The 25,834-nt window shown below is 54.9% G+C and overlaps 2 protein-coding genes and 1 long non-coding RNA gene across 11 annotated transcripts; 1 reads left to right on the plus strand and 2 right to left on the minus strand.

Moving 5' to 3' along the window:
• Positions 1-912: 912 nt before the first annotated feature.
• Positions 913-6,657, minus strand: TARS2 (threonyl-tRNA synthetase 2, mitochondrial (putative)). 4 transcript variants are annotated; one of them, XM_015298659.4, is made up of 18 exons: positions 6,580-6,657; positions 6,317-6,501; positions 6,129-6,243; positions 5,392-5,513; positions 5,203-5,320; positions 5,023-5,087; positions 4,866-4,944; positions 4,647-4,793; positions 4,475-4,573; positions 4,149-4,315; positions 3,900-4,062; positions 3,686-3,823; positions 3,150-3,227; positions 2,910-3,010; positions 2,493-2,594; positions 2,127-2,199; positions 1,941-2,055; positions 913-1,147 (listed from the first exon to the last, which is right to left on the minus strand). In XM_015298659.4, the coding sequence occupies exons 1-18, from the start codon at positions 6,640-6,642 to the stop codon at positions 999-1,001; spliced, it is 2,079 nt and encodes a 692-aa protein (XP_015154145.3). In that variant the 5' UTR covers positions 6,643-6,657; the 3' UTR covers positions 913-998. The 4 variants fall into 4 exon arrangements, 2 of the variants coding, with proteins under 2 accessions (XP_015154145.3, XP_040508560.1); XM_040652626.2 differs by lacking the exon at positions 913-1,147 and having other exon boundaries at positions 2,127-2,213; XR_005841829.2 differs by lacking the exons at positions 913-1,147; positions 1,941-2,055 and having other exon boundaries at positions 2,910-3,072.
• Positions 6,658-6,659: 2 nt separating this feature from the next.
• LOC124417401 lies at positions 6,660-8,756 on the plus strand. Its single transcript, XR_006932132.1, has 2 exons — positions 6,660-6,725; positions 8,230-8,756. It is a non-coding gene; the product is annotated as an uncharacterized LOC124417401 (long non-coding RNA).
• On the minus strand, positions 8,652-25,252 carry RPRD2 (regulation of nuclear pre-mRNA domain containing 2). 6 transcript variants are annotated; one of them, XM_015298622.4, is made up of 12 exons: positions 25,037-25,252; positions 19,542-19,671; positions 19,124-19,224; positions 17,802-17,879; positions 16,456-16,511; positions 15,666-15,792; positions 15,158-15,333; positions 14,584-14,686; positions 14,401-14,502; positions 13,749-14,015; positions 13,259-13,462; positions 8,652-12,573 (listed from the first exon to the last, which is right to left on the minus strand). In XM_015298622.4, exons 1-12 carry the CDS (start codon positions 25,239-25,241, stop codon positions 9,848-9,850), a joined length of 4,275 nt encoding a protein of 1,424 aa, XP_015154108.3. In that variant the 5' UTR covers positions 25,242-25,252; the 3' UTR covers positions 8,652-9,847.
• Between the last annotated feature and the right edge of the window lie 582 nt (positions 25,253-25,834).

Here is a 25,834-nt window from a genome sequence, read left to right on the forward strand (position 1 = left end):
TGTCTCGGTGGCCCCAAACCCGTCATGGTGCCCCCCCCCCCCCCCCACTTGCATCACAGGCAGTGAAAGCGAGGTGAATTTTTTGTGGTTTTTGCCCCATTTCGGGGCTTGCCCCACCCAGTGAGTCACCCCGCTGCTGGCGGGGTGATGGGGATGGGGGGAGTCTGCAGGGGGATTCCCCCCCATCCCCCCTTGGCATGGTCTTGTCCCATTCCAATAAGGAAGATAAAGGAGGTGACCCCCATGGAACACTGAGCACAGGTGGAGTGTGACACTGACATGGCCTTGGTCACGTCCCTTACACCCAGGAATGGGGGGGGTATGGGGGGGGTGGGAGGCACAGGGGCTGTCTGATTGCAGTGAGGAGGGCCCCAAGGAGCCCCCCCAGCACAGCTGCACCCCGAGGGGCACCGAACCCCATTCACAATGGGGGGGATGAGGGGATGGGAGCAGAATTTGGGGTTGGTTCCCACAGGGGAAGCCCTGCTCCCCCCCCCCCCCCCTCCCACACCCCCACCCCTGGGCTATTGCCCAAGGCTCAGGCTGACGCGGGTTTGCGCAACCCCCCCTCGGGTAGGGGAAAACCCAGACAACACAGCAGGGGGAGCACAGGCGTCAGGGAGGGGGAACCTGCGTGTCTGCAGGGGGGGGGAAGGAGTCTGGTGTCTGGGGCGGGGGGGGGTGGGGAGGGGGCAGAAATAAGGGGAAAAGGGGGACCTGAGTGGGTTAGGAGGGGTGGGGGGGAACGCATTGGGTGTAAATAGGAGACAGGTACCAACATGGGGAGGACACAGGTGTCCAAATGGGGGAGGGGGGGGGCACAGGTGTCCTTCTTCCAACACCTGCAGCTGCTCTTGGCAGCAGAAAGGGTCTGAAGAGGGTGCTTTGTTCCCAGCAGAGGCACAGCCAAGCACCATTTCCCAGCACTTTAATGAGTGCGTGGTGGTGGGGGGGGGGAAACAGAGAGGATACAGGGTGTGTGTATGGGGGAAGGGGGGTCAGAAGAGTTCCTCAGCGTTGGGGACGCGGGCGTCCCGCAGCTCCCGCAGCCGCTGCAGCACCCGGTGCACACTGTGCTCCCCCAGCTGCCGGTTGTCCCGCGTGCGGATGCTGACGGTGCCGTTTTCCTGCTCCCTGCGGCCGACCACTGCAGGGGGACAGCGTGGTATGGGGGGGGGGAGAGGAGGGAAGGGAAGAACAGGGTGGGTTTGGGGGAAAAAAGGTTGGTTAAGGGGTAGAAAAGGCTGGTCTTGGGGGGGGGGGGGGGGGGGGGACAGGTAGGCTTGCAAGGGAAATGGGTTGGTTTGGGGAGCAATGGGTTGGTTTGGAAGAAAACAGGATGTTTTGGGGGGAGCAGCCCTGCATGGCACCCAAACATGTGGGTGCAGCCGTGTGCTGTGCACACCCACACCCCCCTGCGCACACACACACACCCAGTCTGTGCACACCCACGCCCGTGCAGTGCACACCCACGCCTGTGCTGCGCCCATGCACCCTCGTGTGGGCACACTCAGACTGTGAGTCACACGCGCCTATGGGAACCCCCTCAGTGCTCCCACACCCACCCGTGTCCCCCCCATTATGTTTGCACACCCACACGTTCCCATGCACACCCACGGCAGCCCCAAGGTGCTCATTTGCAGCCCTACATGCACGGTCCCGAGCAGCAGCCCTCAGGCAGAGGGTCTGAGGGGGTCCCAACGGATTCCCAGGGGATCCCAGAGGGTTCCCAGGGAGGCTCTGCGGGTGTTCCCAGCCACTTCCTGATGCTCTCACCCCACAAATCCCAGTTCCCGTCGGGATGCGGATGCGGAGGTGGGCAGGCAGCCGGGAACCACTGACTCAGTGCTGCCACTCCCATGCCTGAGGCGGGGGGGGGACACATGGCCGGGGGGGACTGGGGTTGACAAGGAGCCTGGGGGTGCCCCTTTCCCCCTTACCCAGCTGGAAGTTGTAGTGGGTGAGCTGTGCCCGGCGGATCTTCCTGCCCAGTGTGGCACCCGCATCAGCATCCAGGTCAGCCATCACGCCGTCCCGCCGCAGCATGGCGTGGACCTGCCAACATCAGGTCAGCAGGGACATGGAGGACAAAAGGGGACACGTAGGGCCATCGGGGACACACTCACCTCACGGGCATAGCCCTCAGCATCAGGTGCCTGCGGGATCACCATGGCCTGCAGTGGGGAGAGCCAGAGCGGCCTGCGGGGAGGCAGCTGGGGGTAAAGGAGGGAAGGGGTTTGGGGCGTCCTTGGGTTTGGGGTGTCCTGGAGATGGGGCTATGTGGGAATGGGGTGCACCCAGGACTGAGGGTGCTCCAGGAATTGGGGATGGCTTGTGGGGATGCCCATGGAAATTAGAGGGGTTGCACGGGGTTACAGAGGTACCCCTGGAAATTGAGGGTATCTGGGGATGGTGGGGCCTGCAGGGAGGGGATGGGGGTGCTCCTAGAGGCTGGGATGTCCCCAGGGACTGGGGGTGCTTTGGCCCCTCACCATTTGCCGCCGCAGCTCTCAGCCAGCACGGCCACCATGCGCTCTACGGAGCCCAACACCGCGCGGTGGATCAGCACCGGCCGCGCCGTCCCTCCAGCTGCACTGTGGGGGCACAGCGTGGGGGGGCTGTTGGCAGGAACTGCTCCTCCCAGCACAGCCCATCTCTGAATCCCCCAGTCCTGCATATGGCCCCAATCTTGCCCCTGCCCCCACACTTACCTTTGGACCGCCCCAGCCCCAATCCTTATCGCTCCAGTGGTCCCAACCCTATGCCCTCTGGTCCCTATTCCTGTCCTTTGGGCCCTGATCCTATCTCCACACCCCATCCCATCCCCAAACCTGCCCCGTCCCCATCCCCAAACACATCCCCAGCTCTTCCCACCTCCTCAATCTTCAATCCTGCTCCCCTTCCCCTACCTGGCGTACTCCAGCCGAAACCTCTCGGGCATCTGGAAATCCAGCTGGATGGTGCCACACTGGTGATGCCTCCCCAGTGCATCCTGGATCCGGATATCGATCTGCAAAAAGGGAAGGCAGCAGGGGTAGCTCTTCCCACCCTAATATATGGGACACAGTGGCCCTGGAAGACAATAAGGGGTCCTTAGAGACTCCCCCCCCCCCCCAATCCCCTGCAATGTGATGCAAAACCAAACTCACCTTGGGGCCATAAAAAGCACCATCACCCTGACTCAGCTCCCAGGGCTCCCCAAAATCTTGGAGGCTCTTCTCCAACTGCTGCAAGAGCAAACAGGAAGGGGGAGGGGACACGATGTGATGCCGTGGATGCGATGCATAGATGTGATGCTTGGAGGTGGTGGGGCAAAACGTGGACACGATGCTCAGGGTGTGTTGCAAAGGGAAGACACGTGGGATGCGATGCATGGGTGTGATGCACAGGTGCAGTATGGGGGCACAATGCAGGAGATGCAATGTGTGAGCACAACGCACAGGATGTGAAGCGTGGGAGGTGGCCCTGAAGTGCAATGTGAGGGCACGATGCCGTGGACACCATGCAGGAGCACCACACATGGGACAGCACACAGGATGAGACCAGGACCAAAATGCACAGGGCCACAACACAAGGGACATGGTGCAATGTGAGAGCACAACGCATGGACGCACAGCACAGACACGAAGAGCCCAGCTGAGACGTGGCATGCAGTGCAGGAGATGTGATGTCAATACTGTCCCACCTGCTCGGCACGGTCCCAGGTTGCAGCATCCCCCAGGAAGCCATCGGGGCGCGTGGCCAGAGCCATTTGGAAGGAGAAGCCCAGCGTGGCGTAGACGGAGCGCACGAAGTCCAGGCAGGAACCGATCTCTGCTTCCAGCTGTGGGACAGCACTGTGAGCAGGAAAACGGGGGGTACAAAGGGGACACAGAGGGGGGCACGGAGGGGACACCCACCTGCTCCAGGGCACAGAAGATGTGTGCATCATCCTGCTGGAAGCGCCTGACGCGCGTCAGCCCGGTCAGGGAGCCGGGGGGCTCATTGCGGTGCAGCACCCCAAAGTCGGCCAGGCGCAGCGGCAGCTCCCGCCACGATCGCGGCCGGTGGGCGAACATGAGGCTGCCAACAGATGGATGGATGGATGGATGGATGGGTGTCAGCCCTGCTGAGCCCCCCTCACTGCCCCACCAGCGTGCTCAGCTCACCAGTGGGCCGGGCAGTTCATGGGTTTGAGTGAGAGCGTCTCAGTGCCGGCGGTGAAGGAGAACATGTGGGCGCTGTAGTGCTGCCAGTGCCCCGAGAGCTCCCAGAGGCGTGGGCTGAAGATGTTGGGGGTCACCACCTCATTGAAGCCCCTCACCTGGTACTCGCTCTGTGGGGATGGGGCACGGATATCAGCTTATCGCCAGGGAGCTGCGTGCACCCCACGGTGGGGTTTGAGGGGCGATGGGGCATGGCACTATCTGCAGCAGCCTGTAGAGGAGGGGACGGTGACAACACTGGGGCGGCCCAGGGGGCTTCGGGGCCGTACCCTGATGAAGTCAACGAGGGTGTTGTAGATGTGGGCGCCACGGGGGAGGAAGAAGCAGCTGCCAGGGCTGAGCGCGTGGAAGAAGAAGAGTTCCTGTTCCTGTGAAGTGGGACACGTCACCATGGAGGCCATCAGCAGTCGGTTCCTGAGAGCTGTCCTATGCAGGGCTCACCTTCCCAATGCGACGATGGTCACGGAGTGCAGCTGCATCCTGTGCCTGCTGCCAGGCCTGCAGCTCCTGCGTGCTGGGGAAGGCGATGGCGGCGATGCGCTGCAATGAGAGGCGGCCCGAGGGGCCCTGCCAGAACGCAGCCGAGCCCTGCAGGAGGGGCAGGGGGGGGTTATGGGATGCCCACATCCCCTCAGCCCGCATTCCCTGTGCTGCACCCACCGTCAGGACGCGCAGCGCCCCGATCAGCCCCGTGTGGGGGAGGAGGGGACCGCGGCACAGCTGGAGCAGTGGGCCACACCTGCAGGGATGGATGGGGGGGGGAGGTCTGAGTCACTGTTCTGCCTCGCACAGCCCACGGTGGGGCCACCCTGCTCACCTATACACAGTGGCTGTTGGGGTCGTCACCTCCTCCTCGATTCGCTGCAGCTGGAAGCTGTTGTGCTGCGGGGAGCGAGGCAGGTGACAACCACATGGGTGACGTCAGCATAAGGGACACCAGCGGGGTCCAACTGGGACGATGCCACTGCCCTCAGGGAGGGCACAGCCGAGCTCTCACCTTGAAGAGCTCCAGCAGCTCCTCGCGGGTGGCCTCGAGACGCTCAAAGCAGTGCTGGGAACGGGCGAAGGCCATGCAGGACTCCTCCAGCACCGGCAGCTCACTGCGCTGCACCGTCCTGCAGGTGCAGGGACACGCTGGGGATGTGGGCGAGGGGCTCAGTGGGGCAGCACCCCCACAGCCCTGTACCTGTCACCCATGTGGGCGTCGCAGAAGAAGCCATCCTCGGTGGTGACGGTACTGCAGATTGTGGCTCCATAAAACTGCTGCACCGCTGCTCCCAGGACGAAGGAGCTGGACTGCCAGAAAGCCTGGGGACACAGCAGATGGGGGGGAAACAGCAGATGGGGGGGGGAAACAGCAGATGGGGGGGGGGGGGAACAGCAGATGGGGGGGGGGGGGAACAGCAGATGGGGGGGGGGGGGGAACAGCAGATGGGGGGGGGGGGGAACAGCAGATGGGGGGGGGGACAGCAGATGGGGGGGGGGACAGCAGATGGGGGGGGGACAGCAGATGGGGGGGGGGCACAAAAAGCACGGAGGACGCTGGGGATGTGTGGGACACGTGGGATCACAGCAGGACATGTGGGATCATAGCAGGATGGGACACTGCACATCTGAAGGACGCTTTGGGGACAATAGGGAGTATGGGGGGGGGCACTGGGAATACAGATGTGGTGGACATCAGAAATACGGGGGATGGGGGATGCCTGGGACGGCAGGGGGGGGGTGGGGGGGGCTGTGGGGGACACAGTGTGGACGTGGATTGGTGAGGCCGGTGGGGAGGGGCTGCGGGCCGACCTGAGGGTCTTTTCCAGCCTTACTGGTTGAATGCCGCGGGGAGCGCGGAGGGGCGCTGTGGGGGCACAAAGGGAGCTGCGGGGACACGGGGAGCGCAGGGGGGCGGCCGGGCTCGGTGACACTCACGGCGCGGCCCTCCGGAGCGGTGAAGTCGAGCAGCTCCAACTCGGCGTCGCTCTCCAGGGGCCGCTCCAGGTCCCGCAGCTCCCCGTTCACCCGCGCCACCACCGCCGAGCGGAGCCTGCGGGGACAGCGCGGGGCGTTGGGAGGCGAAGGGGGCGGCCGAAAAGGGGGGGGGGGGTGCCGGGCCGTACCCCAACTGCTCGGCCACGTGGCGCGGGGTGCTGCGCAGCGCCAGGCCGGGAAGGACGCGGCCCCCGGGCAGCGCGATGCGGATGGGGGTCCCCTCCGCGGGGCCGCTTCCATGGCCGCCCCCGTCCCGCTGCTCGCGGTCCGCTTTCAGCCGCTCGAAGAGCCGCAGCCGTTCGGCGAAGTGGGGCTGAGGGCGAAGAGAAGGGTGAGGGGGGGCGGACCGCAAATGGCGAGGAGGGGGATGGGGGGGGGGGGCTCAGCGCACCCGGTACCCCCGCTGGGTGACCCCCAGCAGCAGCAGCCGCCCCCCGCGCAGCGCCGCGGGCATGGCGGGGCCCGGACCGCCCCTTCCGGCGCCGGGCGGACGCTGCGGCCCTCCCCGGGGCGGAGCTCCGCGGTTGCGGCCTCGGCGTGAGGGTCTCCGCGCCCTCCGACCCCACTGCTGACCCCCCCCCCGCCCCCCATTTTGGTCCCCAAAGCGCCGCCATTTTGTCCTCCCGCCCTCACAGCCCCCGGCGCTGCGGACCCCCGCGTGCCGCCATTTTGCGCTCCGAACGTCACGCGAAGCGCCCCGAATCCCCCCTCGGAGCCGTCGTTTTACACTCCTAAAATCGCCCACCCCCCCCCAAAACGCCCATAAAGATTGAAACGCCGCCCACAAAAACCTCCCCAATGCTGTGGGCCCCAACGCCGCCGCCATTTTGTGCTCCTTTGGCCGCTGCCCCACACGGACGCCCCGAACCCCCCCAGGCCCCACAGCGCCGCCATTTTGCTCTCCCGCCCCCAGCAGCGCTGGAAGCCAACGGTGCCCCCATTGGAGGGGTGGGGGCTTCTCCTTCCCCACAGACGTCGGGTTTTGCCGTCCCCCAGGCTGAGCACCGACCCCGGGGCAGCAGCGGTGTCCATGCTGGGGTTCAGACCCACATCTGGGTGCCGTTTGGTCCTTCGGAGCGGCCCCGCTCCGTCTGCAGCCCTGGGATGGCGCAGGGAAGCGGCGGTGCCAGAATGCTGTGGGAAAAGCAGCATAGAAAGGAGGCAGGACAGCAGAGAGAGGGAAAAATAGGAGTCAGGTGTGAATAAAAGCCCCGAGATGCTGAGTGGGGAGAAATCATCGCTCCTTTCTGGGTGGGAGAGCAGCGCTGGAGGCAGCGGGGATGGAGGGATGGAGAGCAGCAGAGCTGCTATGGGAGGAGGAGGAGAGCAGCAGCCGCGCCCCGGGCTGCACCCACGGCAGAGAGAGCGCTTACAGAGGCTGCCACCAACCCAAGGGGTGCTTTATTAATGGAGGACTACACATTGGAATGCCCTGCGGTTCCACCGCCGCCTCCTCCTCTGCGTGTGGCCTTCTGAGCAGCGACCCTGCCAACACCGCCCCACAAACCCGGCTTGGCCTAACAGGGCGAAGCAGACAGCCCTACTGACAGCGCTGCGGGAGCAACTGCAGCTCCCCTCCGTCAGCTCAGAGCGTGCCTGGCTGCTCTGCGGGGTTAAAAGCACACGAAAACAAACATGAAACCCCCCCAGACAACGCTCATCATCCATGGAGAGCTGCCCAGCATCCGTGTGTCCGTCCGTCCTTGTGTCCGTCCGTGTGTTCATGTTCCCCTCCGGCTCCTCTTTGGGCACCATGACACGCTTTATTTATCGTTGCTTTGTGTAAAAAAAATAGGCGTTTTTATTTCGTTTTGTTTTCCTCATCGGCTGAAATTACAAAAAGCATCGCTGGGGGATTGGAACCACAGACACGGGGAGGAAGGAGAACAAAAACGACACCCCCAGAATGCCTCCATGCCTCCAAATCACCGCGTGGGTACACAGCGGTGCCTCCGTTCCAGCACAGAGCAGTGTGAGAAACCAGAAAACCACACAGCTCCCACCCTTAAAATCCCTCCTTTCCTTTGGCTTTCCTTTGCAGGAGGGTTTGTCCTCGTGTTCCTCCCAGCCTCAGAGCCCTGGGGATGCCAGCAGCTGTCAGTCTCCGTTGTTGGATGTGGAAATGTTTGCTTGAACCAAAAGCAGCATCGAAGTCCTTCACGTTGCTGTATCCGGGGGGGGGGAAGGTGGGTTGGGTGAGCACTGCAGCCACAGCCGGACCCCGCAATGGGGCTCAAGGGATGCGATGGGGCTCTGTGCTTCAAGATGAGCAAACCAGGCTCTGTGTTTCCCATCTGGACCCGGAGCCAAAGACATGCAGCAGTCAGGGCTGTGATTCAGTGCTTTGGGGTGCAGGGAGAAGACGGTCAGCTGCCCATGCTGAGCACCCCACAGCCACACACACAGTGTAGATGGAGCCCAACGCAGCCCCGAGAACACACGCGACAAAGAAATGACCTGCCATTTTCTGGTTTGGTAATCTTTATGTAGATATTTAACCCTACACCCTTATCAAACGTATGGCATGAGCTCTACCAACTAAAAAATAAAATAAAATAAAATCATCAAGTAAAATTCCAACTTCATATAAAAGCCCCCCCGCGTGCGGCCGCAGCGCCGTCCCCGTGCTGTGTGCAGGAGGGGGGAGCCGACGTCGCCCCATCGCTCTGCATGCAGCATCCCTCGTCGTACAGTCTTGAGTTTGTCACCGAGCAAAGAGATGTCATTAAAAAGTGATTATATTATATACACGCATACAAAGTCAACGGTGTTCCCAGAAATAAAATAAAATAAAATAATAAAAACCCCAAACGAACGACAGACAACGGATTTTACCCAAACGTGGTTAAGATCTACAGGAGGGCCCACGCCGAGGAGCTGAGGACGCGGTGCTGGGGGGGGTGTAGGGGATGCATGCTGGCCCTGGTGCCACACCACGCCGAATTCCCTGCTCCTTTGGGGGCAGAAAGCCGCAGGGAGCTGGGGAGCACGTGGGTCAGTTTGCAGCCGGATGAGGATCCTGGGGTGAGCATCGCCTGGGGCAGCTTGGGGGCACAATGTGGGGTGTTCTGCAATGCCCAACGCTGCCAGCTGCCCCCCAGGAGGAGACAGAGCTGCAGGCGCTGGGGGGGGGGGGAGGGGGAGGGGGGGGAAAGGTGGTTCGCCCCCAAGAAAGGCACAGGAAGGGTTGGTGTTTGTCACAGCACGAAGCGCTTGGACCCTTTATTCATCCCTCCCAACAGCCGAGCTCCTGCCCCGACCTCTCCTCGTGGGCTGAGGACGCGGGAGGCAAAGCGATTTGGTGATCAGCTATAAAAGAACAGCCCGACGTTTGATCTTTCTTTCTGTGTTTTGTTTTGTTTTAACTACTACTGGAAGTTTTATTACAACAGCAACACTTCTTGTCGTTAAAACGTTTTCTCTAGTCTCGCACCAAGGGGGTGGCTTAGGAAAGAAACAACCGAAAAATACAGAACATTTAATTTAGGAAAGTGTTATATGGGGCTTTTTTTTGAAGGGGGGGGGGTTGGTTGGGGGGCTGGGGGGGGGGGGGTTGAGGAGGAGGGGGGAGAAAAAAAGAAAAGGAAAATCAAGTGAAAGCGCTACTCCACTGCTCCTACAACGTCCCAATACCTTCGCTCAAGAGATCGGCGTCTGCTTCAGTACCTGGGGGGGAAGAAGGGGCGTTTTGGTGCAAAGAAAGGGGAACCCCTTCCGAAAGTCGGCCGCGGCCTCTTCAGGCTGTGAAAGGGGTCTCTGTTCATGAAGGGCTCCCGGGGCCTGAAATCTGCCCGCGGGGTTCTGACCATCATCCCGCCGCGGTTCGCACCGTCTCTGTGAGCGGGGCCGATGGGGGTGACGCTGCGGGTCGGCCCCAGCTGCTCCCTGCCCAGCGAGGCCATGCCCACGCCTTCGCGGACGCGGCCCAGGCTTGCGCCGCCGTGGTCCCGCTGGGGCTGGGTTGGCTCCCTGGGTCCCGCGTGCACATTGAAATGCTCTTTCATCGTCCCTTGGTGAACGGTACCGTGCTCCTTAGGGAAGGCGCTGCCGCCGTGCTCCACGGTGAGGGGGGGAGCGGGGAAGGGCACACTGCCGTGCTCCCCGGCTGGAGGCGGCTGCGACGGGAAGGGGACGCCGGCGTGCTCCCCAGGGACGGGGGGTGGTGGGGGAGTGGGGAAGGGGACCCCGGTGTGCTCCACGGTGGGAGGTGGGGGCACGCCGTGGGGCAGTGAGAGAGGAGAGGAGGTTTCTTTCGAGAAGGGGTTGGCGTGATCCACAGGAGGCATGTGGGGAGGGACCGAGTGATCCCTCGGGAAGAGGCTGCCGTGATCCTTGGGTGGTGCGGCCGGGGGTCCGGCGGGGGGACCGACCGGATCCCTTGGGAAAGGAGTCCCGTGCTCCATGGGAGGAGGCGCGATGGGAGGCGGCATGTGGTGGTCGAAAGCAGGGCTGAAGTTGTTTGTTCTGAAATTGTTGACGCTCTCCTGAAAGGGCGGCACGCGCTCCTTGTACTGCGCCTGGAAGCCGCCCATGCCGGGCAGCTCCGACGCACTCGAGGGCCCGTTGTCAAAGGCGCTCCCCGTGTTGCTTATCTCAAACCACCCCGACCTGCTCGCCTCTCGTCCGTGTCCTCTGCTTCCTTTCCCCAGCACTCGGATGGACTCCACGGTCTGGATGGGCTCCCCGGACATGCCCCTGCTCGATGCGTTGTGGTAGCCCAGCGTCTCGATGGGGGCTCCTTTCTCCTCGGTGCTGTCAGGCAAATCCAAGCAGGACGACGACACTCTCGTCTCTATGCGGTAGTGCTCCTCTTGCTGCTGCTGCTGCTGTTGCTGCTGCTGCTCTCCTTTGGGAGCACCAGCCTGGCTGTGGCCAACCCCTTCGTTTGAACTGCCTTTAGAAATCTGGCTGAAATGTTTCTCCTCAGAGGGTTTACGAGAGGCGTTTTTGAGCATGTTCTTGAATTCCATCGTGGACGTGGCAGAAATGGAAGAGCCCAGGGATTTGTCCACGCCTGGCGCAGGCGGCCTGCCTGCGGGGTTGGGAAGAGTGCTCTGAGAAGAGAAAAGTGACCGGTGGGGAATCGAGTGGGGGGAGTCCGGGTACTGCTTCTGTGAGAGGCCAGAGTGCACCACGGGTTTGGGCAAGTTGTTGTGATTGGAGTCTGGTGTGAAAAAAACATCGTTCTTACTGGGCGAAGGGGACCCGTCCGAGGTGGAGTCGTTTCCCCGGAGGCTGTAGCTCCCATACATCCCCGGAGACGTCGACAGCGTGTCGCAGCTCTCACTCTGATCAAGGATAGACCTCATTGACTGAGGAAATGACGACTTCACACTAAAATCCTGCGACCTTTGACCGTAGCTCGGCAGGACTGGCTGATACTCTGCACCTTCGGATAGTTTACTTGATTTCAAAATAGACTTGGCCGGCTTCTTCTCCAGGTTTAACATGGCAGACGGCGGAGGCCCAGAGTAATCAAAGTCACGGTAATCTTCATCCTCCTGAAAAGATGTGTCCGGATAAAACTTCTCCTGAGAGGAGTCCATTAAAGAGGAGGGTATTTCCATGCTGTCTGCAGACTGCTTGTACATCCCGGCTGGAGAATCTCTGCCGAGGCTGAAGGGCCGGTAGGTATGAACAGAATTGGGAAGTTCTTGGGGATATCCATCATCTCTGCTCTGAAGAGGTGACCTCGTGCTGCTGGGAGTAGAAGAACCAGGGCTCATGATTTTTGAGAGCAAGGAAATAGTGTCAACGTTACTAGAGGTCGGCTTGTCCATCATCTCATCCTGGGTGGGTGTCCCACTTCGCTCGTCGCGGACTGGTGTTCCATCCACGTTGTCCATGGAAGTGCTGGTAGGACCACGCTGAAAGTCAGAGGAGTGACTTTCTGGTGCGATGTTGGACCCTAAGCTGCTTAAAATTGGAATATTCAAGTTTAGGCCACTGAAGCCAGGATTTCCCTTCAAGAAATTGTGTATCTTCATCTCCAGGCTTGGAGAAGGGGGCTCCGATTCCAACTTCGCCTTTGAAATTTCAGAGGATTGACTCATTGAAGCATCTGTTGTTAAAAGGGAAGAAGAACTGGGAGGGTGGGAACTGGAAAATCCCAGGGAATTGGTTGGTGGCTTAAAACCAGAACTTGAAAGCCCTGCGGTGTGTCCAACAGGAGCCTTATTAACTGAAGTTGAGGAAACCTCAGCAGTTGATGAATTTGGAGAGTAACCAAAATTTTTGGATACGAAAGACTGAGTGTTGGAAGGAATATTTCTTCCCTTCAAGCAAGGAACAGTTGTATTGGCTGGTGATGCCGAAGTGCTCTGTGATGCAGTTTCACTTGACTGAATGGTATTTCCAGCAACACTCTGAAGTAAAGACGACAAACCTGGAAAAGAGGATGCTGTGTTCAGATATTCAGGTAAGAGGCAAGATAACTTCAACTACTGCCAAGGGAAAGATCTCTGTGTTTTCAATATGGATGTTCCTTAAAACTACTTCATGTTTTAGTCAGGAAAACAACTGCATTTTGTTGCCTCAGTAATAATGTTAGTACCCACAGAGGCACAAACCTTTGCCAGAGGCTTAAATTAACCTATACATTAGAACACACAACTATAATAACTCGTATAATATATAACAGGCAATAACTCGTCCTGGTTTTGTGGCTCAGAGGCACACATGCTGCACTGACTGACCACTGTTGCAGAGGCAGCAATAGCACTTTTAAGAAGTTCTTCTGCTCTAATTTCTAAAACAGCTCTCCCAGAAGCACAGAGAAACTACGAAGATCTCATTTTGTCTCCTGTCACATTCAGCATTCTTCCACGAAGCGCTCTGGATTAATGCCCTTAGCTCATGTCAAAAATACAAAGATGTACACCAAGATAATAAAACTGCCCCACTGACATTTGTTATCTAAAAAAGTCACCTACATTTGCCAAAAGTAGAATACATTTCAAACAAGTTTTTCTCCTTTCATTTCTGCTGTAGGACTGCACAGCAGCACATGTCAGTGCTGATATTGCCATCCAGTGGACAGTCAGACATTCACTCAAAATTCACTCCAGTACCTTGCAGTGCTGGTGCAGTCTGAGTCTGGGTTTTGGAGAGAGCAGACAGAATACTTTCAGGAGTTATTTCCACTTTGGAGAGAATATTTGCTAAAGGATTGGAAGGAGCAGATGGAGTCCCCATGGCAGGAGTTTTCAGGCCACTAGTAAGAGCTGTGGGGCTTGTTGGGGTTCCTGGAGAAGGTCTTGATGCAGGACTGACACCTAGGATGGAAGCATACACCACTCATGTATGTTGATTTGTTAACAGCTACTTTTTTGGCTCCTGTTTTCCACACATAGAACTGCAACAGAGTTCCATGCACACGGAGAGGCTCACGATGCCAACAATCATGTCAGAGAAACTCAACCACTCAACCAGATCTTTTAAGTAACAATTAATTCATGTTTATTTCGCAACCACTTTTCTTTACTAAAAGATTACAAAACAAAACTCCATTACCAGCACCTCAAAGCCAAACACTTGTGCCAGTACCACTTCAGCACTCACCTGTGTTTTTCATTACAGAAGTTAAACTGCTAAGAATGGAGCTGATCTTTGCCAGGTCAACATTGGCGAGGTTGGGCAACGCAAGAGCTGGTGACGAAGAGATGGGAGCTGCGCTCACCGGCTTCGGAGCCGGAGGAGTCGGGGCAGGTGCTGTCACTGTCACTGAGGTGGTGGCTGTGGCAGCAGTACATGGCACCACTTTGGGGGTATTTTCAGTCTTCACAGGTGCTGAAGCTGGAGCAGCTTGCTTTTCCTTCCTTTCCTCCACTGCATCAGGGAGAGTTGGGAGGGAGGGAAATGAGACCTGGGTTATCATTCTGTCTTTAAAGGATTACTCCAGGTACAGGATTTTCAATGTGAGCCTCATTTAACCCCAGTTAGAGAACTCAAGTGATTCCAGTAAGATACGTTAAAGGAAAAAAAAAAAAAAAAAAAAAAGCATAAAAGCATTTTTGTGGTTAGCTGAGGAGATGGGATGGTCACACTCAGATTGTGATTTCCCTGCTGGGGCGAGAGGAATGAAACCCAAGTGCTCCATCCAGAGTCCAATCTGGGTTTTACACAAATGCTGTGTCCCATAGGAGGCCCAAGAAAGGTGTGGGAATTACATCCAGACAAAACACAATTACTCTGCTGCTCCCACAGAACATACCAATAATTTTAGACGTATCATCCTCCACATCAGAGAGCTCCATGTCCTCCACATCCCGATTATCTGTCACGGGCTCCGGAGATCCCGGCTTACGGCTTCCAACTGCTGGAGAATGAGAGTTATCCTCTTCCCCCATTCCCTGGAAGGGGGACTCAGACCCCGTTGGAGATGGGGCATCCATACTTGGAGAAGGGACAGGAGACTCCTCCGGATCAGGAAGCGTTGCTTTCAGTTGATCCAGCTTTTTCTTCAGATTGCTCACTCTATTAGCAAATGTTTTATAAGCCTGAGACAGAGAGGACATCGGTGTTTATTTAACAAGAAGACAACATGCCTCAGCATAACAGAAGTAGGACACATCCTTATTAAATCTTTTCAGTTTTCACTTATCTGTACCCTGCACTGAATACACCACAGTCAGAACATAGATCTTTGGTCAGACTTGCAAAGCAAGGACCAAACTTTCATAAAAGCCATTTTCTATCAGATTCTCTCAGTTTGTTCATCTACATCTCGCACTGATTACACCTAGTATGGCTCCCAGAATTCAGGATTTCTTAGAAAAAGTGCAATTCCCTCCGCATTTAAAAACACAGAAGTGCTACAGAACTCGGGCAAGGCAGTAACCCAGCTTCTGACCCATTAATTTGTAGTCTCCTTTTCACAAACAGATGATGCATTTTCCAGCCTGTAACATGCCTAGCAAAACGAGCAAACATCAGTCTGCCTAAGGAAGATGGAAGAAACTCCTACTTACATTTGCTACCACCTTGACTTCCTTATACTGTGCTTCATAAAATATCCCAGCATTCTCCAGGGCTTCAGTTAGAGAGGGGCCATTTTTCACTTGCTTGTCTAAGCCATTCACAAACTCTTCCAGCTTTGAGCTTGCTTCTTCAAACTCCTTGGAGAACTTCTTTCCTCCAGTTTTGTCTAGAAGGAGATGAACACAACACAAGTAACCTGTCACCCACCAACCAGCTCTCAGATATTAAATCTGAAGTTATTTAAGGTGAACAGGTCAAGAGCGCATGCTGTAAGGGTGTGTGAGGGCATCTGTGAATGGTACACAGTAGTCTCACTGTTTATGCCTGTACCAGCTAGTTTCTAAATACAGTTTCAAATTAAGTATTTTAGGCACCTGTTTGCTGGTTCTTAACCGCACAGAATCCAATTTCTGGTTTAAGTCTCAACAGAAATGATGAGTTGCCCAAACTGTTAAGGGTATATTATATCAGTTTTTATACATTAGACTTCAGATTTACCTTTTAAGCATTTAAGTGTTTCAGTGCTGCATACATCCACCCTCATGGTGGAAAGCTGCTTCTCTTTCAGTTCTATCTGGTCTTCTGAGCGCTTATATAATAGCAGTTCATCAATGAGAGATTGTGGCTGAAAAATCAAGTAAGAAAAGCATCCTTGTCACATCCTGAGGAAGAGAAACCCCGCTTTGCAAAGCTACCACCACAGACCCACTTCAGCAACAAACAGTGCTGGGACAATTCAAAGCAGGGATGGACCTTTCCTATTTTAATTTTTTAATAAATCATTGCCTTTGTTAATCAGCTTGCTTTTCAGTCAGATATCTTGCACATCCTGGGCACCCAGTTAAAATAAATGTATTGCCAAAAACTCCTCAGCCACCCTATGCTGCATCTCACCAAGGTGATCTGCCCATACACCTCAGTGGGCACTGTCTGTGCAGCCAGCCCTTCCAAGTGCAGCATTTCGATTTCATGTTGCTCCTGAGAAGGGGAACTGCTCTGCTGTACCAGGTTATTCCAAAGGAAAATCACTACTTCTGCAGGGAGTCTCCATGCAGCTTAGAATGCTTTTCAGCTGCCCCACTGTCCATAACAGTTCACAGAAGGGGTCACAGCTCTAACAGAAATTGCAACTGAGACATCTAGCAGCCAATATACACCAAGGAACAAAAGGACACTGAATAGTAGAGCTTCTGACCAAGCTTATGCTGCTGGTGCATGTAAGCTACACAAAAGTTACAGTCTAAGGACAGAGGTTAGTGCAACACAACATTCCTACTAGCAAACTTACTCTGAATTCAGCAACGATCTTGGACTTCAAAGCAGCTTTTGGGTTTGCGGATGCTGCTGGAATAAAGAGAAAGTATAAAGAAACCAAGGAATGACACACTGATGCTAAGCAAAAGTCAAGAAAGGCAGCTCTAATTCAAGTATTTCAACATAACGAAGGACTCACAGGCTGTTGTTACTCATTGCAGCTCTCCCTCCACACACGTCCCTCAGTGCTCTAGCTTTCCATTAGCGAGATTGTCTTTGATTCAGGCCAACAAATTATACCAATGCTTTATAGTTTTTATGTGCAATAAAAGTTCACCTTTTTCAGCTCTGCAGTTGGTCTACACAAGGTTCACCTGACAGCCCTACTGGATGACAGCTTATACCTCTCTACAAAGGAAGGTAGAAGTGTTTCCTAAATGCCACACACACAGCTCATTATTTCCTTGGGATGTGGTCCCTCTTTGCTACTTACAGGGCTTAACCAAGTTCTCAACCTTAAAAATAAATTCCTACACTCCCATTCTGATAACTCCCTTATGTTACTACTCCCTCAGTAGTGGTGAGGACGGATGGAATCCCACCATCAGGAGACACTAAATCCATTTGTTTCTGGACAAAACAGGAGAAACACCTGATAAGAAGTGACATGATACATCCTTCGTCCATGCTGAATTTACAGTGCACTTTTGTTTGGGAAAGCAGCTTGTGATGTTAGCCAAGTAATAAAAGCTTCAAAGCTCTTTTGTTAACCTTCTGATCTCAGCAATTGCACAGGCAGATGTATGCTGCATCTTACACCTAACATTCCATCATCCTGCTTTATTGAGCATTCAAGGCTTTAGCATATAGCAAGATCAGCAAGATTGCTGTATTACAAATACATTTCCAGCTAGACTGCATTCACATAATGTTGGATGGAAAAGTTCATTATCTGCACTGCCAGCTTCCACTTTTCTTTTATCCTATCGTCTACTTTCCTGTTGAAGGTGTGTTCCTGAGCATGCAGGTAGTGTTCACCATGCCTTCCTGCTGCCAAAGTACAAGGTTCTGTCTGTCTTCTCTCCTTCTCTGCATAGTCTAATGCCAGTTTCCAAGAGGTTTCACCCGATCTTTTCTCTACTGTTCACAACCTCTGCTTTCAAAGTCTTTTTTTTCCATACTTCATTCCTTTACAAAGTTGTTCTCTAGCAACAGCTCCTTGGTGCTTTACACATTAGTCTGTAAGGAGCTTTACAAGCCTGGAAGGTGCATGCTGGCTCGTATTTTAGTCCAGGTACTCTGCCCATTTTGGGCTACAGCCTTTCTTCCTCGAGAAGGCAATTTTTATATTAGTTCAGAGAGTTCACATTGTTTCCTTACTTTGAGATTTCTTCCACGGCTTATTCGGTTGTTTGTTCAGAGTTTCTTTCAGCTGCTTCTGAGTTTTGAAAGTGGTACCTGGAAAACATTTCATTTTTTGCAGTCTGGCATTATGGGATTCCTTTAAGAATCTGGTTTTGGTGCCATATCGTTGTATGGTAGAAGAGTGAACAGAAATTTGTTTTAAAATACCTAGACCAAATTCCTTCGATGAGCTGCTGGATGCCCAAGAGAACTTAAGTTTACTCAGGGATACAGCAACTTGTGGGATGGTCTTCCATTTTTAAATCAAGTTTCTGTTTGCCCTTGCACTAAGACAGTTCAAAAATCACAGTCATAACCAACAGAAGAAGGAAAAACACAACACATCTGACAATAAAACTACTCTGCTTGTGTCCTTAGGTAGGCTTTTAGGAAACGAGCATTCAAAAGACATGTAATACAAGTTGGAAAAACAGCCACAACACCTAATTTGCAAATGATCTGAAATATCTTTGCTTTAAAATTACAGCAGCTAAGAGAGATTTCAGGACATATGCATAAACTTCATTTCTCAACATGCAATGCTCAACTGAAGCCTTTTCATGCGCCAAACCCTGAGCCCACACTATTGCATCTCTCCTGCATTGACTACAACTGGCTCTTCAAAACCACAGACAAAGATTTCCTGAAGCTCCTTTGGCTGTCAGTGAGGTAACCAAATGAAGCAGAAACACAGACTGATTTCCTTCAAGTCAAGGACCTCAGCGTTGGCTAATTTCTGGCTGTAAGTGACCACACGTGCTTACAGCCAGTGAGTGATTTCAGGTTTTAAGCAGAGTTCTCTTATTAAGTACTCAGGGACATACATGCAGCTTTGCTTGCAGCCTGTTTCCTACACAACAAATATTAACAGCAAAACCAACTTAATACTAAAACTGAGAAAGAAAGGAACAAAGCCACCGTAGTTCTTCAGCCCACACTGAGACTCAGCTCAAGATTAAGAGCACTCACACCTCAAAGGAAAAGCCAGAGCCTCAGGTCCTCTGCCAGCACACACTGTTCAGCACTTCCAAGAGCGCTTTGCACACGTGATGACTTCACTATCAGCTGGAACAACCCCAGCTTACGTTGGAGGATTCAGAATTGTCTTTAGGAAGGTGCAGGAAACGCATTCAGTGCTCCTCACAACCTCTCACTACCTTTAATTTTTTTGCTCCACATAGATGTGGGAAGAGCACATGTGCACAACAGATGCATTCTGTTCAGCCATCTCAGAAACTTTCTCACTGAACTCACCTATAAGTTTGTAAGTTAAGAAACGTGAAAGGCAAATCACTTACTCAGAGCTTCTTTTAATGCCAAAATGGTCTCCTCAGGGTACACATTTCTGTCCTCCCAGATTTTGAAGATTCTTTCTATAGATTTGGAAACCGACGGATCCCTAAAAAAGAGCACATTGGCTTTTATCTGCCACATAGAGACTAACTTCTTGTGATTCTAGAATGGATAATATAAGCAATTATACATCTAAATGAATAAGAGAGCCCTCAGACAGTGGCTGTCTGCTCAAATGAAGACTCATTCCCACTACAAGACATCCGAGTGAAATTCAAGCCACACACTGTTGTTAAGAAGAGTGAACTAATGAATGCAGTATGAAATCTGCTCCTGTTTCTGGAGGGTTTGAGATGCCTGCAGTGTGGAGGAGGAAAAGAAACATCACGTTTCTGAGCTGTTAAACCTCACAGGGTCACTTACTTCACTAATGAAGCAGCTTCAGGAAGCACTTCTGCAAACGTATCACGGAATACGATGGCGTTTTTTCTCTTGCAGTTCTGTATGACATCGTTGGCCAAGTAAAAGAGATTCAATCGATGAGGAAAGGCAGCTGGAGACAGAAAGAAAACACAGGTCCGTTATCAGGTAGGAGAAGTGATGCCTGCAGCATAAGGTAGGAGCCTGCTTTTGGGTAGCTATAATCGTGTTTAAATCTACTCTCCCTTATTTTTCCACAGGTCTGTAACAGCCTATAACCTGTACAACCTGTTACCTCTGTAACAGGTCTCTACAACTTGCAGCTTTACCAGGTTGAGGTAAAGCTCTTCCAGCCCCAGAACTACCCCTGCTGTTGCCCCAGCCCAAGACATGAAGGGAGTGACATTTTCCATGCCACTTCACTGTCCCTTAAGGAAACCATTGAACCCACAGAAGCGCTCCCTCCTGGCCCCAGCCCCATCATTTCAATGCAGCTGGCTCAAAGCAAGCCCTCAGCAGCATGAGAGTTCAACGTGTTGCATCTTCTCCAAAAAAGAGCTGCTCAAACAGCCCATCCTGAAGCACTTGTGCAGAGCACAAAGGACCCAGATCTGTGTCCCTTCTCCAAACAGCCTCCCCTATTCCTGCTGTTCTGCCATTAGTTTTGGTCCCTGAACCTCCTACCACTGCATCCCCAGACAACAACACGCCTGCATTGCTGCTCTCACTCGAAACATCTAAACCAAACTCCTCTTTTACCTTACTTATATCCAGCTCCAAATTCAATTATTCCATCAAATCTTCTCTTACATGGAGCAGGAGCAGCGCTTGTCGCTCAGTAAGCTGATCTACATGCTAATTAATTTAATTTCACTTAACTTAACTACATCACGTTAGGATTTAAATATAGGAACGGTGACAACATCCTGCTTTGCTGGAGCTCGTGGGAGTGTGGAGCAGACTTCCACCCCCCTTGGGTGTCCCTATGGGCTGCACCCTGGCTGTGCTGGCCATCAGCACGCTGCTCTGACTCTTCAGGACCTGGGCAATTTGGGGCAGAGGCAGCCTGATGCTGTGCTGAAGCCCCATTCTCATGGATGATTCCAGCCTCCTCCAGTAGTGAGGCTGTGTCCCCACAGCTCCCATCTCCAGGTTTCCAGCTGGGAAGCATTCAGAGCGAAGGAAAGCGGTGCTCTCAGTACAACCCCTGACCTGCAGCTTTTACAACCCAGCACACAAAAACCCAAACCCACAACAGAAGCCAACCAAAATACCGACTGTGGTAACTCCAACACCTGATGGCCCCCTGCAGCAACCAGCCCTTTCCAGCTCCAAGCCAACCAGTAAGGAAGCCACAGCTTGCACTCACACCTCACATCACACCTGAGCAAACCCCTCATGCACACATTACGTTCATATTTGGCAGCTGACAACAACATACTTGCACAATTTGATTGCAAAGTGAATGATAAACGTAACACATCTCTCCTCCTGCGTTCATCCCAGACACAGAGAGGCATCAATGGTCACCAGTGTATTTACTGCAAGCAGTGTACCCGCAGAAATATGGGCACAGCTCACTTTTAGCATATTGAATGCAGCTATTTCAATGGCCTTATTGTAGAGCAGACAATCTCTGCTCGTGAATGACACAGCACATTCACACACGAAAAGCTGTGCCCGTGTGAAGCCGGGCAGGAGATGCTGAGCTTCCCAGCAGACCCCTCCATGCACCACTCACCCTAAATCCCACACTGCTGGCAAAAGGGCCTCAATTGTGCCTAAGGAAACAGCACAAAGCACGCCGACCTGGGAGCACTGGCACACAGCTGCCTGTCTGGTGTATGTGATCCAACACTGCTGCTGCAGGTGCAGTCGTGCAGCTGAAGTACTGATGCTCCAGAACAAACTTCGACAGCAACAAACATGGAGAGCTCAATGATTTGCTAACAGAAACAGTGATTTCCAGCCTTCATCTTAGGAGTGGGTTTTGCTGCCCTCCCTGCTGAAACCCAACCAGAGCTGCACATCCCCCATTTCTGAAACAACTCGGAGCAATTTTGGCTTCAACCGCCTATCAGATAATCAATGCATCAAAGCAAAGTTTGCTCTGTGACGTAATTAAAGCGCAGCACCCCGTTGCTATGTCAGCCTCTGGTCAATGGATGCTCTCACCTCACACATTGCCCTCCAGCAGATCTCACTCACGTCAGATCATAATTCAAGCAGGTGCTGCAGACACACCAGCCTTTGATTTAAGCAGTTCAACCCATACACAACCTTCAAACGCAGCAAATTCAGAACCAGCTTTAAGACAAACATCACACACAGCTAACACCTGGAATCATTAACTCCACTGCTTGTGCTGAACCTCTGCACAATTAACGTTATCCCCTTGGTATGGAGCTTTTTGTAACCAAACCCACCCACGTGGCACAACACACAGAATCCACTCCCAAGTACAACCTAGCAGCACGCCGCATAACCACTGCGTGAGCTGCAGGAAAGCTGTGTGAAGGAAACAACTTTGGCCTCAAGGTGCACTTTGTACAAGGCAATCCCAGCCACATCTGAGGGGTGAGCAGCTCCTCCTCCGTCATGCTTCGGGCTGCCTTGGCTCAAATGGGAAACAGCAGGAAAGGAGGACTGACAACAGAGGAGCGTGCATCTCCTCCAGCTGCACTGCCAGCACTTGGGGCAGCTTGGAGCCAACATCCAATAGAGGTGTACCCGTCACTGAGCTGTCTTCAGGAGCTCCTGGTGGCCAAAGGGCTGACCAAGAGCCAGCAGTGTGCACTGGTGGCCAACAGGACCCTGGGGTGCACTGCCACCCCCTCTGCTCTGCTCTGGGGAGGACACGGCTGCAGCACTGGGCCCAGCACTGAGTTCCTGGGTTCTATGCAGACAGAGACCTGCAGAGCTGGTGGGAGCCTGGAGCACCTCCCAGTGGAGAAAGGCTGAGAGCCCTGGGGCTGTTTGCCAGGAGAAGAGAAGGCTGAGAGGGATCTGATCAGTGCTGATCAGCATCTGAAGGGTTGGGGGCAGGAGGATGGGGTTTGGGCTCCGTTCAGTGGTGTCCAGTGACAGGGAAAGGGCACAGGGCACAAACCAGAACCCAGGAAGTTCTGTCTGAACGTGAGAAAGAACTGCTGCACATTTGAGTGGCAGAGCTTTGGCACAAACTGCCAAAGTGAGTCTCTTTCTCTGGAGACCCACAGACCCACCTGGACACTTTCCTGTGCAGCCTGCTGTAGAGAACCCACTTTGGGAAGAGCTCCAGAAGTCCCCTTCAACCCCTGTGGTTCTGGGATTCTTCCAGAGAGCACAATAAGCTCTTGGCTCTTCAGTCACGTTACTGCAGAGGGCTGCGAGGTGCTAAGCAATCCTCACAAACACGGGGGATGCACCAGGGCAACCTCGGAATGGTTCATGGAAAACCAAACCAAACAGATGTCCAGGCTGGTACTGACAGCTCATAGCCAACAGGGGCTGGCAGGACAGAAGTAGAGCATCCATGGCTCCCAAAGAGAGAGCAACGACTTCTGATGAACCTTGGAACAAGAGAAGGACTAATGAAGGCACTCAAATGAGAAGGAAGGGGCAGCGTCAAAGGAATGTGCTTGAAAAGGGACTCTGGCAGCTCCCTGGAGTGGAGGAGTAGAGCAGAACCACCTCTGCCAGGAGTAACCACAGCGAATGCAGGGCTCCAGAGATGAGCTCTGAAGAAGATAAACACACAGCGTTGTGCCTCGTGTGAATTTATAGCGCTGACAGCGAGAGCCCAGGCAAAGCTATTCCTTGGGAACAAACAGGTTCTGACATCACTCTTTAATCACTCAGTGCATTAACAAGAAATAAACGAACATTTCAATAAGTTCAATGTGATTTTTCTCCAATCGGATCAACGTTAAGACGAACTCCAGCGACCACTGGCAGACATCTGAGCTTGTGGCACATGGAATCCCCTCATGGTTGGGTCAGAAGGGACCTCACAGCCCCCCATGGGCTGGGTACCCCACCAGCTCAGGCTGCCCGGGGCTCCATCCATGGCCTGGGGCACCTCCAGGGATGTTCACCCACACTTCTCTGGGCAGCAGTGCCAGCACTGCAATGCCTCTGGCTAAAGAATTTCCTATCATCTCATCTAAGTCTCTCCTCTTTTAGTTTGAAGCCATTCCCTCTTGTCCTATCGCTATCACACCACACACACAAGTTGTTTTACCTACTGTTTACAAGCTCCCTTTAGATACTGAAAGGCCACAATGAGCTTTCTCTCCTCCAGGCTGAACACCCCCAGCTCTCAGCCTCTCTCCGTAGCAGAAGTGCTCCATCCTCTGGATCATCCTTGTGGCCTCTGGACCCCATGCACTGTTCAGCTGTACCTTTTGGGGCTGACAGCTGACAGATAGCCTGACACATCACCAGGCATCACCAAAACAACCCCCAGACCGCAAGCAGCACCTCCTCACTCTCCACTCCACACTAACTCACGTCCTGCCAAAATGCATGCAGGTCACCGAGCCACTGCAGCACAGCTTTACAAAAGGTACAGCACAAAGCAGAGCAACACTACAGAATGACAATATCACCTCCACGCTACTACAGAGCTTACTTTAGCTCCTCCAACACACAAAACCTTCACGCATCAGCCAGGCAGCAGCTATAACTCAGCCTTGCTTAGGCTTGGGAAAACAGCAACTTTTCCACTCTTGGGCTGCTGCTGGCATTCACCAGATCCAAGTTCTGGCACCCAACACGTTTCCTTCTTATTTATGTCCGACTGTTTCCTGTGGAACAGGATGGTCGCAATCCCCCGCTCCACAGCACCGCATGCATCTTTCCTCCAACCTCTCAACACGACAGGCTACAGCAACTCAAGCCAAGCACAAAGCACAATTCCAGAGGCCCAACGGTACCACGGCTCGGCTGCAACAACATCTATTTATTCCAAAGCGCAGAGAGGCGACGCTAAGCTGAAAGCCTGCCCAGGAGCAAAGCCATGCCGAAAGGCCTCTGGGAAATCACGCCTCAACGCACGTCAGATCTCAGCGCTCCTTCAAGTTGAGCTGGGCAGCTTTGGCACAACACCAGCACCACCATCACAGCACCCCTCCGCTGCCGGGCCGTGGGCACCCTGCTGAGCCACACCGCCAGCCCTGAGCTTCGGCAGCATTCAGCCAAGGGAAGGCAGCCACGAAGCTGCCCCTTCCCGACCGCACCTCCCCCTGACACCGACACGGCCCGTCCCAACAACACAGCGCGGGAGAAGCCTTTGGAGCACGGAATAGGAAAACCCGATCTCGGTTCCCAAAGTGTGTGAGAGGAAAGGAACCCCCTCAGCAATAGGAACCCTTCCCCGGGTGCTGCCCGCATCCACCTGCCCGCAGCGGGCGGCCCAGCACGGAGCCCCGGGCCCGACTCCAGGAGACCGAACGCTGACAGAAGGACGGGAGGGGAAAGGGGCGGCCCGGCCCGGCCCGACCGCTGCCCGCACTCACAGCGCCGCAGCCACTTCATCCAGTGGTAGACGATGGTGTTGTGGTGCCGTTTGTTCTCCAGACACCACGAGGAGAGGCCCTGGATGGACTCCATGGTGTTGGTCACCGCCTGCAGCTTCCTGTCGAGCGAGGCCTCCAGCGCGCCGGCCGAGGAGGACGCGGCCGAAGAGGAGGCCCTGCCGCCGCCTCCGCCGCCCGCCGCCATCTTCCTGCCCTGCTCGCTCAGGCGGGGCCGCGCGGACGGCGGCGGCGCTCACGGCCTTCACAGCCCCGCGGGGCCGCGGCCGCCGCCCGCCGTGACGGCTCCGCCGCGTCGCGCTGCGCCGGCCCCGGGGGGTGGGGAGGAGAAACAGGCGGGGGGGGGAAGGGGGGTGTGGGGAACGAGGCGGCCCGTGCCGGCCCCACACCGAGAGGCGGCCGCGTTCCGAGGTCGGTTCGGCGGCCGCACGGGGCCGTCTCCGCTTCGCCCCCCCCGGGCGGCGGATGAGGTGCGGTGGTGGCGCGGTCACTCGCCGGCCCCCTCCGCGCGCAGCGCCCGCCCCCCCGCCGCCATTTTGTGCCAGGCTCCCTCACACGGCCTCGGCGGCGCCCCCCCACCGCCGCCTCTGCGCCGCGCATGCGCCGCCGCCCGCCCTCCCGGGCAACGCGCATGCGCCGCCCCACCCAGCCGTCCTCCCTCCCCTTCGCGCCTGCGCTTTGAGCGGCGCCCCCCTCCCGCCCCCCTCAGCGCTGCGCTTTGCTCCCGGCCTGCCCCGCGGCCAACATGGCGGCCGCCTGCGCTGTGGCGGGCCCTGAAGG

This window comes from Gallus gallus, chromosome 25 (assembly GCF_016699485.2).
Source record: "Gallus gallus isolate bGalGal1 chromosome 25, bGalGal1.mat.broiler.GRCg7b, whole genome shotgun sequence".
NCBI lineage: Eukaryota > Metazoa > Chordata > Aves > Galliformes > Phasianidae > Gallus > Gallus gallus.

Excerpts from the sequence above, each read along its gene's own strand:
- RPRD2 (XM_015298617.4), bottom strand. The coding sequence starts at position 25,241 with ATGGCGGCGGGCGGCGGAGGCGGCGGCAGGGCCTCCTCTTCGGCCGCG. Across the intron at positions 16,512-17,801 it reads GCCGTGGAAGAAATCTCAAA|CAGCATCCGCAAACCCAAAA; the intron begins GTAAGGAAACAA and ends TCTTTATTCCAG. Across the intron at positions 15,334-15,665 it reads AACACTTAAATGCTTAAAAG|ACAAAACTGGAGGAAAGAAG; the intron begins GTAAATCTGAAG and ends ATCTCCTTCTAG.
- TARS2 (XM_015298659.4), bottom strand. The coding sequence starts at position 6,642 with ATGCCCGCGGCGCTGCGCGGGGGGCGGCTGCTGCTGCTGGGGGTCACC. Across the intron at positions 4,945-5,022 it reads CCAACAGCCACTGTGTATAG|GTGTGGCCCACTGCTCCAGC; the intron begins GTGAGCAGGGTG and ends CCATCCCTGCAG. Across the intron at positions 4,794-4,865 it reads GGGCGCTGCGCGTCCTGACG|GGCTCGGCTGCGTTCTGGCA; the intron begins GTGGGTGCAGCA and ends CCCCTCCTGCAG.